The sequence below is a fragment of the Eucyclogobius newberryi genome, unplaced genomic scaffold, assembly GCF_026437365.1.
Source record: "Eucyclogobius newberryi isolate DKJ021-1_F unplaced genomic scaffold, fEucNew1.0.hap1 SCAF_1, whole genome shotgun sequence".
NCBI lineage: Eukaryota > Metazoa > Chordata > Actinopteri > Gobiiformes > Gobiidae > Eucyclogobius > Eucyclogobius newberryi.
Window position 1 is genome coordinate 8759529 of NW_027315723.1, and position 17811 is coordinate 8777339.

The window sequence follows — 17811 nt, forward strand, 5'->3', positions numbered from 1 at the left end:
CAAAGGACAAGTGGGAAAAAAACCTCAATATTCAAAAGTCTGAAATAGACTGGACACATATCTGTGATAATTACTATGTCACCCAATGATACATAGGACCAGCATCATAGATCATGCATCTTACTGACTCTGCACACCAGTTCAACAGTTCTGATCAGGGTTCATAGGGAAGTTCCCAAAAAGGCTCCGCCTCAGCGTCACTGTCTGTCCCTCAATAGTATTATTAGGTTTTCTTACCTGTCTCAAATCCCAAAACAAACTCACAACTTCATATTAATTGCATTTACAATTGCTTCCAAATATCTCCATAAATCAGTGATTCAATTAACAGACACATAATTGTTTGTATTGACCAGTTTAGAACTTAGAACTGCAGTGCTTTATTGACAACATGTGAGCCCAGGAGCCAAGTGAGATCCATCGGGAGAGTCTAACCAGCCCCAGCTCATCACCACGCCCGCACCAACTATGTGCAATGATCTAACCACTGTGTAATTGAACAGATCTGCTCCTCTGTCACTCGCATTCTGAATCATGAATAAACACATTTTTGTCACCTTCAGGCCTTTTGCTGAAATTGTCCAAATGATCATCATTATAGACAGTACTTTTTTTTACTGCAAATGAAAGTAATTTTACCACTATAACTTCACCACCACCACACTGCATTGTGAAACAGACCTAAAAGCTCTGTACGGCTCTGTTCATCCATCTCAATTATTCACTTTCAATATATTTGACAGTATGTTCAGCCCTCTGAGAAAATGTTTTCGCAATTTGACTTAACAGATTCACACATGGATTTAGTTGAATAATCTATCATCAGCAAACTTCTAAACTTGTAAAGAAAGCAAAACATTAATAACTAAACTAAACTAAATAAAGATTGACAAACACTGGCACAGGTAAGGACGATTGCCAGCATTGAACTCAAATACAGTTAAGATAAATATATTTCAAATTAACTGAAAATCATAAAGATGTTATCACAGAATAGCAAATTTTTTTATGTTTGTAATTTCACTTCTTGTTTGTAATTGATGACATCACACTGGGCAAAACTCATTTAATGTCACAATTGTTTTTATTTGACAAATACAAATATATGAGAACACATTTATTTTATTCTATTAATGTTTAGAGAGTTTAAAAAGTTGTTTATTGAGTGAGTATCTTTAGTGTGATGTCACTTCCTGTCATTTTCAACAGATCGTTCAAGGTTTTCTTCACAAATACCCACTTGATTGGTTCAACACTATAATGTATATGAACAACAGGTATAAATACTCCAATTAAACTGAAAATTAGAAAAATCCATAAAAACCTGTCCAAGGCACTTTAAAGCCGCAGACAACATCTCCCCTCGATGGGCAATCCTTTGGTAGTCGATTAATCAGTCGATCGTGTCTTTGTCGACCAAAAATGTTATCAGTCGGCTAATGATTTTATTTATTTTTATTAGAATGATTTATATGGGTGTCAGATGAGCCGTTCTCTTCCAATACACAGATCAAGAGAATTGCAGTAAGAACGGGAGACATCCAGTGCACAGTCTCCAAGGCAGAGATACATTTGAGTCTACAATAACCCGCGGGCTGCATCTCAATTTGCTTTGTGCATGTGTGTGTGTGCGTGTGCGTGCATGTGTGTGTGTGTGTGTGCGTGTGTGTGTGCGCGTGCATGTGTGTGTGTGTGTGTGCGTGTGTGTGTGTGTGTGTGTGCGTGTGTGTGTGTGTGTGTGTGTGTGTGTGTACGGGACAGGGAGCATAAATAAAGCATCTGAGGAAAACATTTGATTTTGAAAAGGATTTGATGTGGCCGATGTAAACACACAAGGATACACAATGGTGAAATATACGCAATGTGACGGGAGAAGCAAATATTGGAACATGGGAGGAGGTAAACAGAAGATATAGAAATGGAACAATGGGAAATCTACTGCGCTGGATTGTATTTTCATTGTTTATGTTGTAAAAACACCAACCCCGGTCAAATTAAAAGCCTAATACTTTTCATATAAATAGATAAATATTGAAATGTAAGAACAAAACTCAATGCTGCAATTGAAGTAAAATTGAAGAATCAAGGCATGTGATCACGTCCGCTTGTGTAATCTTCAAGGTGAAAATAAATGAGCAGGAATAATATGCATTTATGATAGATATGACCTAGAATTACCCTCCTTGGACAATCTGATTACGTGAAACAAGATTACGTATATGTATTGTAAACATGCTTCCTAGTCTGTCCAATTGCATCAAATTGAAATACAGCCTTCAGCTTAATTAGCATGCAGCTTGTTGTTTAGCAACCTAAACAACAGCCGTATCTTATCAAGTCCTGATGCTTAACACTAACCCCTATCAGCCCCGATAATTCTGTGCCACTTTAGCTTAGACTAACCAAAGGGGAAATGTCTGCTAAGAACCTACAGTATATGAACAAAAACAGGCTGAGAGGCAGTGGAGGAGGAACATGTGCTTCAGAAATCATTAGTTTGATATTCAAAGTTAGATTAGATGGTTGGACATGATTTCTTCATTTAGTTTTTACCCACATTTCCCATCAAACTAATTTACACAATGCATTTTCAGACATTATTTTTGGGGCGATAGTCCACTCCAGTCATAATAACATAATAATTGTGACAGCAAGGGCATCTGGCGTAAAACTCTAATCACTGCTACTACAAGTTGCTATAGAAACTTTAAAATGTGTTGGCCAAGGATGTATGAATGTATTAGAAGTTGCAAATGGAACTGCCAACCTTCTAGTAAAAAGGTGAACACTACCTCTTACCTTAAAGGTGCTGTTGGACCATCTCTGTGCTCATGCTATTGCTTTGGAGGAGCTGGGACACTCACAGTCAGAATAAAAGCTACACAAGGTGCTTCTGGAGCTTGTTGGCACAATTAACTAATGGTGGACTTTGTTTGTCCCTGAATTGTACTTATTATTTATATTGCCAATCTCAGCTATTCACAAAAATACCTTAAGCAATTCCATGTGTGTGGCACTGTACAACATACATGTCGCTAAAGCTAAACTGGAAACTACCTCCTCTTTATCGTCAGCTTTCTGTGCATGATGTGGCTGACGGTGGATGCATTAAGCACTGGAAAGTTAATATTTTCAATCTTGAATCCGTGAAACAGTTGACAGATGTCGCTGACGTGTGCGAGCTTTGTTTTGCTAATCATAATGGCTCAACATGTAACCACTGGGAACACGGTCACCCATTAAAATAAGCAGCGCTGGAGGATGTGATCAGTGACAGTGTTGTTCCAGCCCATTGATCGCTTCCCACAATAAAGTGATGCCATTTGAATATGCCAATAAGCTGACGGCAATAAGAGTATGAGAGATGGGACCTGAGCCTGAGCCAACAAGATAACAGCATTGTTTTACTTATTTGTGCTGACTCTGAACATGCAGCTGCTGTCCGCTTTATCAGTTACGCCTGTATCAGACTTCCTGTGGGTTATGGATTAAGTTGATCTTCAATCATATATTTCTTCTTAGATAATAATAAATCAAGTTATCTGATACGTTCAATTTACCTTTATTGAATTCCAATTATTGATTTGAGTTTTTGGAGGCTCTGTGGGATGGCTTCATTGCATGGTTTTACTCAAAATGTTTTAAATATGAATATCCTTATAATTGTGTTTTAATTCATTTATATTCAGTTAAAATTTAAGTACAATTGTAATAGGTTTGCCTCATATATGATCCAATATAGAATAAGCATGCATTTTACCAGTCAAAGGTGCACTATGTATAACTTTTCTGCTTGTCTCCATGGAGATGTTATTGCAGTTATCAATGTTTTCCATGGAAATAGATTAGTTTAATGGAATACTGTAGAACAACAGGCAAAACATCATTTATCTCAGTATATCAGTGCAGATAATGGTCCACACCGTCAGTGCACACTCCTGTATAATAATTAGGATTAAATATATTTATATAGCATGTTTCAAGACCTTTTACATAACAGAACAGTAATAAAAACAGACGTTGAAGGATTTAAAGCAGTTCTGAACAGGTGTCTTGAGGTTTTGAATGCTAATGCTAACCTCTTCTCCTCCTCTCTCCCCAGGTTTAGCCCCTACGAGTGGTACAACCCGCACCCCTGTAACCCAGACTCGGACGTGGTGGAGAACAATTTCACGCTGCTCAATAGTTTCTGGTTTGGAATCGGAGCTCTCATGCAGCAAGGTACTGTCCTCAGCCTGGAGCCCCTCTGCGCCCCACTGTCCGGGGGGCCGCTGTGCTTGTGCAGTCACTAAAACATGGAGGTGCAACTGGGGAAGGCATAATGCTGTTGGACTTTCATTGTTTTGCGGAGTGAGCGGAGTATGGGATAGTGGGTGTGTTAACTGATTAACACATTGAAATATTAACCTTTCTTTAAAGTAGTCATAGTGAGTGGGTTTTTCAAAAACAGCTCGGAAACCAATAATTTATGGTCCATTTATAGTCCACTTTTATCCACTTCTAAAGCCAGTCCTCTGCTACCTGAGACTGTGAGATGAACTTAGCTATAATATGGAGCTCACGATCCACAAAGGAATGATTTGTTGCTTTAAAGGTGCACTTTATAACTTTTTTGGAGGGAGGTCTGTTTCATAGTGCATCTTTAAGGTACATTTGTGCATGTGGGGCCCAGTTACATGTAATTGTATACAAATATGAACATGTAGTGGACCTTCCCCAGTGGCGTCTCCTGTTGCAGTTGGCTGTTCTGCCTCTAGAGGGCAGTGGGGCGTGGAGTCAGGGTTGAGGTTGCCTTGGATACATGACTACTGGGTCCAAACACCTCTGTATACATTCTACGATACTTACTATGTGTCACATCTTACTTTGTGATCGACTGGGGGATTTTAGTGTGGGATTTAGAGGAATGTGTGTGTGTTGTAACCATGACGTGCCACGTGCCCAGGGTCCGAGCTGATGCCCAAAGCCCTGTCAACGCGCATCGTGGGCGGGATCTGGTGGTTCTTCACTCTGATCATCATCTCTTCCTACACCGCTAACCTGGCTGCCTTTCTCACCGTGGAGAGGATGGAGTCGCCCATAGACTCTGCGGACGACCTGGCCAAGCAGACCAAGATCCCTTACGGTGTGGTGGAGGACGGCTCCACCATGACCTTCTTCAAGGTAGTAGGCTGGTGTGGCAAGGCACATGAAAGCTCGATATTGCTATTCCTAATGAGGAGAACACGCATACTAAGCCTAGAATTACAGGTCGAAAGTAATGGTCTATGCACAAGTCTAAAAGGCTCGGTCTACTCCCCGTTCACAGCCAATCAGAGCTCTCTCCTTTCTCTCATTGCACCAGGAGATATGTTTTACCTGAATTTAGATAAAATGATCATTATAGTTTGTTCATGCATCAAAAGACAGCACACATTATGGATTGTGTCCCGTGCAGCAGTCTTTTAGTCACCCTAAAACAGGAGAGCAAAGGCTGTGACATGTTTTACATCTAATGGAACAGGATAAGGAAACATCAAAGCCCTCAGAGTTTCTTCATCCACCATGTTAGTGCCTTTAACAGTCCACATGATCAGAGCCTTATCAGATGCATTGTGTTCATGCTACACCTCTTCCGCTCTGAGCTTAAGGTTTGGGTCAAGCCGCACATAACAGATGATTTGAATTGGGACAGTGCTCATTGATGAACATTTTGTAAGTGTGTCAGTATTAGCTATAGTTTACATTAGTTGACCAGCACCACAAAGAGGGACTAAATCCATTGCATTCAGCAGCCTAACGTGGCGTTCATTGAGGGAACAGGTTCACACTTGAAGCGATGTCTGGTGCTCTTCCAGTTAAGGACACTTGGAGGAGACACTTGAAATCAGAGGTCTCAGTGCAGTACACTTCCAGCTAGTGATGTCACGATATTAAAATTGTTTACTTGATTTTGACAAATAGAAATAGGCTCGATACACAAAACCGATTTTGATGCCACAATAATAATGAACTAGCCAGGTCTAAATAATGACTAAACCAAGGAGGTTGTACCACAATTTGAGCAGCAACTGAGAATGCTCTGTCCTCTCTGCTCACAAGCCTGGAGCGAGTACATCTAGCAGCAGCTGGTCAGCAGACGTCAGGGGCACTACATGAGGACCAGCAGCTCAGACAAGGAAAGAGGGGCAATGCCATTTAGACATTAAAGACAATCATCAAAACAGTGCAGCTTGTGTTGTGTTCCTACAAGAGAAGAGAATATCTTGGCTAAGTTCAAAACTGGAATGTAGAGCAGCTGAGACGGGGGTTATGTGCTGGTACCTTTTGGTCCCTGTCAGCAACAGGGCAACACATTTATTTACTTATTCACCTTTGTTAATCAGCTGTGAACCCTTTGATTGACCTGGCTCATGCCACATTGATCCGTGTGTCACTCTGAGTTGAGTCACAAGAATCAATTTTGGAAGACATTGGCCGAAAGTTGTCGGCCTGCTAAAAAAATACTTCAAGCTGAGGAAATCTAAATTATGTTAAATCCAGTTTTCAGAAAAGCCCAGTGTTCTTTCACATCCACACATGTACAAAGAGCCATTGAGTGCAATGTTTTTTTTTAAACTAAATAGTTCTTATTTCTCCTAAAATAGACAGTCGGCGCCGCCATCTTTGTTTTGACTTCTGCCCAAACTACAATGCTGCTCTGTGATTGGTTCCCGGTCCTGCCCTAAATGCCATACTGTTGTTTATTCATAAAGCTCTCGTTGGCATCTTGTCTGATTATTATCATAATCTGATTATTATCTGAGTCAAGATAGAAAAAGAGAAAAAGGCTTTCAGCAACTTTTCTCTTGGCTAATGGAACGAAATGCAAAAAGGCTGTAAATGATTTTATGCATTTTAATGAATTCAAAGCACTTGTTAGAGACGACCCACAGAACCAGTGCACTTGTTTTACATGATTTTATCACACTTTTTAATTGTGTGTTTTTAGGCATTCGTAAATTGTATATATTGTTTTATTGGATATTTTATTTTAATTTTATCAAGATGTCATGTGTTCTGTTTTATTTTGTATTTTGTATTTGAGAGGGCACCACTGAAAAGGAGAAGTTCTCTCATTTGTTTTTTCTCTGTATAAATAAATTATAAATAAATTGGCCCATTAAACCTCTTTTGCGGTCTGCAAATGAATCAGTGGGAGCCTAACAAGATGTAACAAGAGCTTGTGAACTCGCGAGAATCATTTTCCTGGCAAAGTTACCCATTGAGATCAAGACCTCTTTTTCAAGGGTGACCTGGGGCAAAAATCATGAAAACATTTACACAAATAAGAAAAAAAATGTAATGCCAGAAATAAGTAAATGTCAGAAAGCGTAATCCTCCTTCAAGGCAAAAAACTGTCTTAATAATATAGAACATTTACGCTGTTGATTTTGTAGAACGTTATACCACTAATGTAATCATAATACTATGTTTCTCCTCCTGTTTCAGAAAACCAAGATCTCAACATATGATAAGATGTGGGAGTTCATGAACAGCAGAAGATCTTCGGTCATCGTACAGAACGTGGAGGAGGGGATCCAGCGCGTGCTCACCTCGGACTACGCGTTTCTCACCGAGTCCACCACCATCGAGTTCGTCACCCAAAGGAACTGCAACCTCACCCAGATCGGAGGCCTCATCGACTCCAAGGCCTACGGTGTGGGAACCCCTATGGGTAAGGAGAGGGATTCGACAATATTAATCAAGTACTGGACTGTACCACTGTTTGGAAATCAGTTAAGCAGTCCCAATCCAAAGAGGAAAGAGTGATGGTCAGCGAGTTACAACTGTAGTTACAGTCACGTTGTAGTTTCAGCTCGGCTTGCTTGGTATCAGAAGGAAGCAGGGACTAAAAACTAGGCCAAGGTGTGTTAAGAAAAGCTTTTAACAATGATCTTACCCATTCACAATTTTCATTGACATTTTCTTAAAAGCAAGAACAAAACACAGACACCAAAATAAAAACCACCCACCATATAACTACTATTTAAAATGTTAAAGCAATCTCAATTAATCCCATTTTTACAGCGTGAGGACCACTAATCCATTCTCGATAAATAAATTGTAAAAGCCTCTTTACAAGTGCTGAATCCTTTATTTGTAGTGAAGGAGAAAGCAAAAAGTCCAGCATAATGACAAGCTCTGCTAATAACATAGTGAACACTACGAAATTGACAATACTCATTTTTACAGTAGAATCTTTATCTTATGCATGCAATATTCAAACCTTGTATTTGTAATTTCACTCTATATCGATGATCAAAGCGCCTTGGCTCTCCTGTGTCTTTGGAAATGTGTGCAGTGTGACAGTTACAATGCTTCTGGCTTTAGCTGTAAGGACAGTTTGACCTCTATTGATGGGGTCAGCGCAGTAAAAGCTCCACCATGAGAGGTGCACAATGTGCAGTATGATGAAAAGACAATGGCCCCATAGCTCATATTTATGGATATGGCTAAAACCCGCCCAAGGCTCCAGAAATGCTACATTCAGTGCTGGTTTTAACAATGAGGTCCTCGAATTGGTATTTTCTTTATACAGTAGGTTGTCCTCACGAGCTGTTGTGGTGCTTCAGTTTGGGCCATGTTGATATTTTTTCTCCTAAATGTATTGTTTATTGAATTTTGATGATTGAGGTACTTTAGCAAAAGTTAAATCAATATCTTCAAAAGTTATACTTAAATTAGCTAAATGTTTGTTTTTGTGGGCACTTAAAATGGCTTGATTGAAAATTAAAGAATAATTCATTCAGAATAAGGGTTAATGGTGATTCATTTTTGGATTCCCAAATTTGTTCTTGACTGAAATTGTTCTTCTAGAAAAAACATATCAATAATGAGCACTGGCACGCTCAGATATTCCACTGTTTTAGACTGTTATTTGCAACCAAAAGTTCTTGCATGATTGTTAGTTAGACATTTTTACAATTAATGAATACAGGAATAATATTACATTTAAAAACAGTAACATAAACTTGGATTTTCTAGACATCTTTTTGGGAATTGTTGAGATTTTTTGTATTTATTCTGGTACGATTTAGAGTTTATTTATTAAAAAAAAAACATTTCTTATGTTTGGGTGACATCAGTTGCTCACGTAGCGACCTCTGCGAGCCAAGACCTCTGCATGGAAACACAGACCACCATTAACAGAAGCGCCCTGAGACATTGGCTATAGTCTTAAAGGCTGCTCAGCACTCACAGCCCAATGCTCTCTCTACGGGCCACTTTTCAAACCACTCCTGACAAACCCCGGGTGTTGGAAACCATTGACATAAGAACATTAAAAAATATACAAGTCACTCATTCTGTACATTCAGTTCACCCCAGAGGAAGCATGAAAACGGTAGCTTTAACATTACATGAGGCATTATAAGACACATTATAAGAAAGACTCATTAGGCTGAGCAAAATAATATGTCTGTTTGCCGTAACCCGACCGACCCGGTATGAAACTAGCCGACTGGAAAAAAAATATCAGCATTTTGTTGAAAAAAAAAAAAAAAAAACTTTTATTTTTGAATTATTTCACTGACTCACCGACCGGTCTTTCCTAAACCGCCGTTTCGAATATTTTTATCACGCTGGTAAACCTATCTTTTATCCCCAAGGACTGACAATGCGTGTCTTCATATTCGGTCCTCCGCATCCTTCTGTAACAAAACAGAATGCGCAATACTGAAGTTATATTTCCTTATTACAAGTTGGTATGACTCTGTCGGCGCCACTCAAATGTCCATAGTACATGTCACGCTCTATCACAGTTAAATTTGACTTACGCAATGCATTCTGGGATTGAAACACGCCCAGCAGCGCCATCACAACAAACATGCTGACATTGATCGAGACGTTTTCCGTTATTGACTGTTGAAGCCTGACCCCTGGTAGTCACTCCGAGTCAAAAAATGGCAAAAATGTGATCTTTTTTTTGCCTTCAAAGTAAAAAAAATGGGGGTCAGGTTACAGCAAACAGACAATTTATTTGGGATAGCCTTATAAGAAACATTATCAATGGTGAGTTCTTTTGCAGTGTACATTCGCGCCCCCTTCCAACATTTTGAAATGGTTTTCTCCGAAGGCTGAGCTCGGTCTCTTCAGAAGTTGTGTTGTCTTTCTTTAGGTGCAAAATAAAATATATAGTAGGTGGCAATCCAAGAGAAGAGTCAGATGCCAATTTACTGCAATCCTCTGCCTTTCCACCGACAGACTTTCAAATGTACCCGAGCACAAGCTGAAATATCACTTCAAAGGACTGGGGACGCTCACACAAGAATATTTAATCTGCAAACGCTTCATCATCATGTCATGTAATCATTTGCCTCATTTTGTAATATGAGTTGATATTTTGCAATCAGCGGTAAATTGAGTAGGGAAAATTATGCTGAAATAAAAGTGTCCCTTTAATAGTATTCATTTAGTAGAAATAAAAAGCTGTGCCCCAATTAATTACTCCAGTACAACAGTAAGAACAAGTACTGAATAACTGTTTGAGCGTAACATTTATCACATTTTTGTTTGTAGAACTGTGTTAATGGTTATAAGCACGGTAATAAACTCAGAAAAGTATTTTTTGTATAATATGTTCTTTAGTTTAGCAATGAAGGAGTAATTCATTATTTATTAAGAAGGAATGAGGAAAGATAGTGCATTTATATGATTGCTTTATTTGAGATCTTGGCCGTATAGGCATAGTTTTGATGAATATATATCTTGATTGCCCCCTATACATATTCAACTTCAAACTTATATTGCATTCATAGAGATTTCATATATTACTGCATCAGAAGGTACAATTCAACACCCGTGGTCAATTAATTTACATAGTTGAACTGTATTTCTTTGTAATAACATCATCTATCATCTGAAAATATGCAAATGAAATGATTAAACTAGGACTCTCCAACGTGACCAGATTAAACCAGGACAAACTGGTGTGGACGGGCCTTGATCTGATCGGCGCTGTGCCGTCATTGGCCGGGAGGGAGGGCTGTGATTGCTGTAAACAGAGCAGAGAGTTATGGTTCTATGGCGGCTCGTAAAGCAGCAGTACTTGGAGTCATGTCTTTTAGCTGACCAGGGACCTTTTCCTGTGTCCGCTTTTACAACACAGAATACACTCAAGTGTTTACTCGCAATCAAAGAGACACACATCTGAAATGTATTTAAAGGTGCCATAACATGCTTTTTTTCACGTTTCGTAGTCTATCCTAAGTGTATAATTGATAATAATAAGGGTTGTGCAACACCCTTAACATAATAGTTAAGAAATATCACCCAGACCTTGGACCCCCTCACCGACCCAGAAATGCAGACGGCTTGGTTTGACATTCGCCCCCACCCTTGCAAAGAGCGATCTGGCTCCCCCGCCCAATCCGTGACGTAGTCTCAGAGCGCGTGTGTGCCCCGCCCACCCCTGACGTAGCCCCACAGCTGTCTGCTCCGCGATGCGCCGCTCCTGCCGCGCGAGTGAGTGAGAAACAATAGAACTTCAGATCAACACTACTTTGAGCCTAAATAAATCTGGTGTTTATTCTACAGCGTGCGCAGAAAGGAGATAGTCTGTAATATAGCTAAACACTGCGGGAATCAATCAAATAAACACTCTGGGTACATATATGAAGCACAAATAGCAATGTAAGAAGGTTAAAAGCTCTGAAAAGTCGATTTTGCATGTTATGGGACCTTTAAAGGTGCTGGACCAAATTTTTACCACCTTGAAACGTACTTACTTTATTGTATTGTATTGTATTGTATTGTATTGTGTTGTATTATCTACTTATACCTATTGCACAAGCGTCCTAGTTCAGGGCCGCTGCTAGTCATTTTGGTGCCCTAAGCAGAAATGCTCAATGGTGCCCCCAAACCCTCCAACCTTCTTCAAACTTAATAGCATGTAGGCTATTAAATGTTATATATTGCTTGAATCACAATCCTAAGGGGGTCTGGGGTTCGTATAATTTCCTGCATTCTGGTGCTTTTTAGATGTAATAAATGACATCTCATCCCCCACAGTCCCTGAATGTCCTTGCTCCGCCCCTGCTCAAGCGTCATCGAAGCCCTTCTCCTGCTCTTCTACAGAACAGATCGAGGCTCTGGAAAACACTACAGGCTTCAAACTATTGACGCTTTCTGTTGCATTTATGAAAACACGATTTAGACATTTGTAAGAAGTTGAACCACGTTGGCTTTGCCGCAGTGTCAGTGCTGCAGAGCCGTGGCAGCTCGACCAATCACACGTTGTGTTTCATTCCTTTTTTTTCACTGTTTCTAGTTGAATATGAGGCTGATTTTCAACATCTAAGGACCTCTTTGCTCCTTGTGGATCAAAGAATTTGGATGTTGAGTTCAACCCACGTCCAGCTTTGCCCCTGATCTGTCTGCATCTAATTAAAACTGTGGCTTGTACAGTGGAGCTGCCTGTGTGCATCTCCAACTCTGGAGCGAGAGAACGGCCACGTCACTCGAATAATAGGGTTGGTTTAAATGATAAACAACTAATAACAAAGTAGTCCTACTATATATGCACCATGTTTAATTGTAAAAGGAACTACTGCTCAAATAGCATATAATTGCCTGGTCAGGCTGGTGGTGCCCCTGGGCATTGCGCATTATGCTCATGGTGCGCCACTGTCATAAGCACTTTTCACATCCTTGAGTGGGAGCAAGTGAGCGTTACTGTCATCGTGAAAAGGTAAAAAGCATGCTAAAGGCACGCTCCCTGCTTCGTGGAGGAGAAAAAATGCTCTATCATTTTTTGCAGACAGCACATTGCATACTAATTTTTCCAAAAAAGAGCTGCTTCTGCAATACTGTGCAGGGGCAAAACTCATTTTACTTTATTACATGACAATAATTGGGTACAGCCCCTTTAAGGCAATATTCATATATTTGAGTTTTGAGTTTTGGGTCTAACTTCAAGCTGCTCTCATAAAATGTAAAAAGGTGCATTTATTTGATGGTTAAATTATATGTTAATGTACATTGAATTTATCGTTAACACCAAATTTCAAAAGGAAAGCTACAGCGGATGTTGAGACTGGACTCCTGCTGCTTCACCTGCACCACCTCCACTGCCCTGCTCAGCCTGTTTTAAACTCAGCCCTCCACCCTGCAGTCAGCTGAGGCCGTCACCCTCCAAGCTTTGTGAAAGTTTAGTTTTCAGTTTTTTTTTTTCACCATCCCCAATGTTTCAGCTCAAAGGGAAAGATTCCTCTGTCATATCCTGCTCTGCACCTCCAGCGCATTGATCATCATCCATATTCATATCATATATTATCTTTGAGAAATGCTGTTGAATTTGCTTAAGTCTTTCTAGGTGTAAGCTTTTTAAGATAAAGTGGTGGGGCCATTGATTCTCAAACTGTGGTACGTGTACTAAAAGTATCCCCCTGGTGGTGCCTTCTTCAGTTGTCTTTATTAATTTGAAACAGTATTTTCAATGTTTTATTCCTGCTTTTAGAATGAAACTTCCTGTTGTTTTGCTTGGCTCACTTGTGAGTTTTGTTGTTAATGTGGGTCTGAAAAAAAACATATTACTATCACAATTACAGCTTTTTGATTAAACAAAAGGAAAAAGACCATCAAACTAGTTGGATATTGGTCCATTTTGTAATTAAATAATCAATCTGCAGTGGTGGGCTCCATAAAACTGATTAGTTAGTCTTTTCACTGATTTACAATGATTCTTCTCCTTACATTTAATAGCTTCATTATCTCCCTGTTTTTTACTGCCTACATTCTATGGACACTTGCTCGTCTACCAAACTCTCCTCAGAATCAAGTCACATTGTGTTATAGCTGGCTCTTGACATAACGGGGAGACGAGACATTTTAACGGGCTCAATACAATCATTTATGTACAGGAACTAAGGTGAAATGAAGATTGATATTTACAAAAAGAATGCATGAGGCTGGGCGGAGGCAGGCAGGGCGGCTTCAGGGAGGAGAGTGGACCTGCCCAGAGAAGAAGCAGCAGCAGACCACAAGCCCTCCCCGAAAGCACATACGGGACTAGCCTGAAACACATTGAGATTTAACTGTATTGTTCTTTAAAAAAAACTCTTTGAGAGAAATTTGCTACAGTTTGTACAACTCAGATGTAATATTGTCTATGCAAAACAGTATAACGTAAACATTGAGTCAGTAGATTGCTTTTAAGGAGCAATAAGCTGTCAAATGAAGGCAGACTATTAGAAGTGTGGCTGCCAATTTCCCAGTCACAGTCACACAATGTATTACCGTATTTTCCGGACTATAAGTCGCACCGGGGTAAAAGTCACACCAGCCAAAAAATGCATCATAGAGAAGAAAAAAACATACATAAGTTGGACTAGAGTATGAAATGCGGTTTCAAGTGTGAAAATAACAAATAATATCACATATAAGTCGCTCCGCAGTATAAGTATAAGTATATAGTATAAATATAAGTATAAGTTGCACCCCGGCTAAAACTATGATAAAAAGTGCGACTTATAGTCCTGAAAATACGCGTAAGTGGGAGGGTGGAGTGTCTTGCCCAAGATTGTAGGATCAAACTACCAACCTTCTGTCCTCTCTGTCATTGTAATCAAGATTTTAGCCGAGGTAGATTGAGTTTAACATTTGTTATGGGGGGATCCGATTGAAAAGAGACTATAAAATAACCCTCAGAACCTACAGATGATCAGCTACGCCTAATACCTCATATTCATAATACAACTTCGACATTAGCCTGTTAGCTTCCCCTGCTGCCACCACACAATCCCATCACGTTGCGATTACCTCTTCAAACCCCAGACAGTGATGGATGCCTCTCTGTGTCCGACAGCCGTCAGCTCGTTGTGCATGTGCAGCGGCAAGCTAGGTAAGCATTTTCTCTTCTCTCATCCTCTATTTCCCCCGACCGCTCTTTCACTTCTTATCCTCCTCTCCACGGACACATCCTATTAGCATTTACCCAAGGCCGGCATTGTGAGGCCGTCATTAATCATTTGAAATATGAGGGGAGTCTCAGCAGGGGGAATGGGATTCTTGATAGATCTTATTCACAAGCATATGGTTCTTTAAATGCATGTAAATAGACCCGGGCGCTGTACAATAGGCGCTTTTGAGAGGAGAAAGACAGAGGATTTGAAGGAGGATGGGAGCAGAATGGTTTCGATGCGCGGCGTGGCGGGTGCTGCGTTTGTTTTGTGTGATATGAGCGACCCGGCAGATGAGCTTGATGGATGGGAAACAGGAAATGATGAATGAGACAAGACTGTTTTAGTGAAAGGCTGACAGCGGAACAACAGACCTGGAAACAATGGATTGGCGTTTTGGAAAAGCTATATGCAAGGTGGAAGTACAAATCCATGCATTGCCAAATAATATGGTTATTGAGATGACCGGTTTACAGTATGTTAATGTTTAATTGCACGGTGTTGATTGTGGATTGGTGAAATGTTTGCCTTACAAAAAGAGCCTTCATTGTGCTATTGTGCCCATGTAAGATAAGATAAGATATTCCTTTATTGTCCACACATGGGGAAATTTCATTGTTGCAACGCAGGTAGATACAGAGGGAAAGGACAGATACTTATAGGAAGTTTAAAATACACTTGTAATAGAAGAACTCTTATAAACAAAACTCTTATTAACAAAAACTCCTATAGACAAAACCATTTTATAGTTTCTTCTCATTTCTTAATAAGGAATGGAGGGGGAAAATAAAGATAAAATAAAATAAAAACAGCTAGCGTAATACAAGATAATACTAATAATAAGGGTAAAATACATCAATTATATGTATACCAACTGATAGAAACTACTTATGCACTTGAATTTGTACTGGGTGACCTTCAACCGCACAACTCTTGGTTTGGAAGTGTGATCGCTCTCACTGACAAACTGTTCAATTTTGTCAACCTATAACAGCACGCCCAGCGAACCATTTCCGACTGCCCGAATCGTGTCTCGTTAGCCACTTTGTTAACACTTGTCCTGAATATTTAAAGAGAAATGTAGCTCAGCCCATATTAGACAAGCGATGAGTAACTGCATAAACACACTAACAAGCTTTTAACAGGCTCCATGAATCAAACATGAGCTATCAGACTCAGAGCTCTTTTCCATTGGCGCTACTGAGACTTTATGTTGTGATTGAAGTATAAATGCAACCAGGAAGACTCTTTTTTTTCCCCTCCTGGTTTCTTTATTTCTGTCCGTCACTGTCAGCCAATCACAACCTGCTACCGCTCAACCAATCACATGTCAAGTAACTCAAATAGATACATTCCCTCGATCCCTCTCATCGCCGCACCGTTTCTGCCACATCTCCACTGGTGCAAGGAAACTGTCAGCCTCCTCAGTCTCTCCACGTCCTCCTCTTCACCACCACCGAGGTCTTTAGAAGTTTTAAAATGATGCACCATGAAGTGATGTATGACCGTAAAGCAACTGAACACAAAGCGTAGAAAAGAGGCATTTGAAACGGCTTGATTTTTAAAACATTTAAAAACACCTTTGAAATCTTTTCTACGACGGCTCACTCCTGGACGCATGAGGGATTGCACCAACTGAACACAACGTTATACAGTATTTGGCTCTATTAACATGCCAGTCACGTTGCCTAGTGGCTTCATTTATTTTGTCATTGTTCCTTCCCACTGCTATGGACATAATTTTAAGATAGAAAATGTGATAGATGAGAACCTTGCGCTTCCATTTTTTGAAGAAGGCTGCATTAAAGAAGAAGGTGCTGCCCAAAGTACATCAATAGAAAAGATTCCCACGCGCCGCCTTAATTCCAAAACGTGACTTTATTAGGACAAACAATTTGAAAACGTAAAGATCTAATGCCAGGTGAATTTCTTTTTTTTAAATCACAAGAATGCATGTGTCTACTTTAAAATCTATGAAAATAATTAAACTAGATAATGTCTGCATTCTTGCGTAAAAGTACTACATGTGTGTAGTAAAGACTTTATTCTTGTTAGGCTCGAGCCATGGAAGCCTCGATGAGAGCCTCGGTGACCCGGCTGCACCCCCTCCTCCCTGTAGAGACGCTAATGCTAATGCTTAGTGTTAGCATTAGTGTTAGCATTAGCAATTTACTTTTGCAAAATACTGAAAAACATTCCGGTATGTAAAGATGTCTAAAGCAATGCCCCCCTTAAGATGATGAAAGCGGTGAAAGTGTTAAGGAGTTGAAAAAATATAAGCAAATACTGAAAAAAGTACAAGATGTGCAAAATGTCAAAAGCAACAGCAGCAATAAAACGATGAAAGCGATCGTAAAGAGGTATAACTTGTTGAAATCGGTGAAAGTGTCAAGGAGTGGAAGGAAACGCGTCAAAAATCCTACAATACTAAAATACAAGAACATAGTGTCTGGTGTCTGCTTTATGAAATTATAAGCAGACACTCAATAATAATAATAATAATTGTACATTTGGACCGGGGAATTGAGCGCCAACATGTAACCAATCACTGCCCTCGTCATTGCACTGGGCTCATTTCTCTGGTCCCTCCATGTCTCCTGCTTGAATTATACGTATCTTTGCTCCTCATTTTGTCAGACACCAGATAAAAAGCATGACATCTTCAAAGAGCTCTCCAGCTTTGATCACGCTGTACCCATTGATTTTAATTCCACTAATTCCTCCTATCTCTGAATTTAAGCCTGTATTTTTGGACTTTAATCAACATTAAATTGCATAAAAAGGCAAGATAGAGCCGTCACCGTCTCTGCTGTGCATGTGCGTATAATCCAAATCATATAGGCGCTCCCTGTCGAGCTTGGATAGGAAAAATGGCAGCGCTAATTCCGAAACA

At 39.8% G+C, this 17811-nt stretch overlaps 1 protein-coding gene across 2 annotated transcripts in view; it reads left to right on the forward strand.

Annotated features, from left to right (window-relative positions):
- LOC140371509 (glutamate receptor ionotropic, kainate 2-like) overlaps nucleotides 1-17811 on the forward strand; it is a 132825-nt gene that overhangs the window by 95649 nt on the left and 19365 nt on the right. For both annotated transcript variants that reach the window (XM_072458709.1, XM_072458773.1), the window contains exons 12-14: nucleotides 4103-4221; nucleotides 4946-5163; nucleotides 7471-7696. In XM_072458709.1, coding sequence (XP_072314810.1) covers nucleotides 4103-4221; nucleotides 4946-5163; nucleotides 7471-7696 — 563 coding nt within the window. The remainder of the gene's footprint in view (nucleotides 1-4102; nucleotides 4222-4945; nucleotides 5164-7470; nucleotides 7697-17811) is intronic.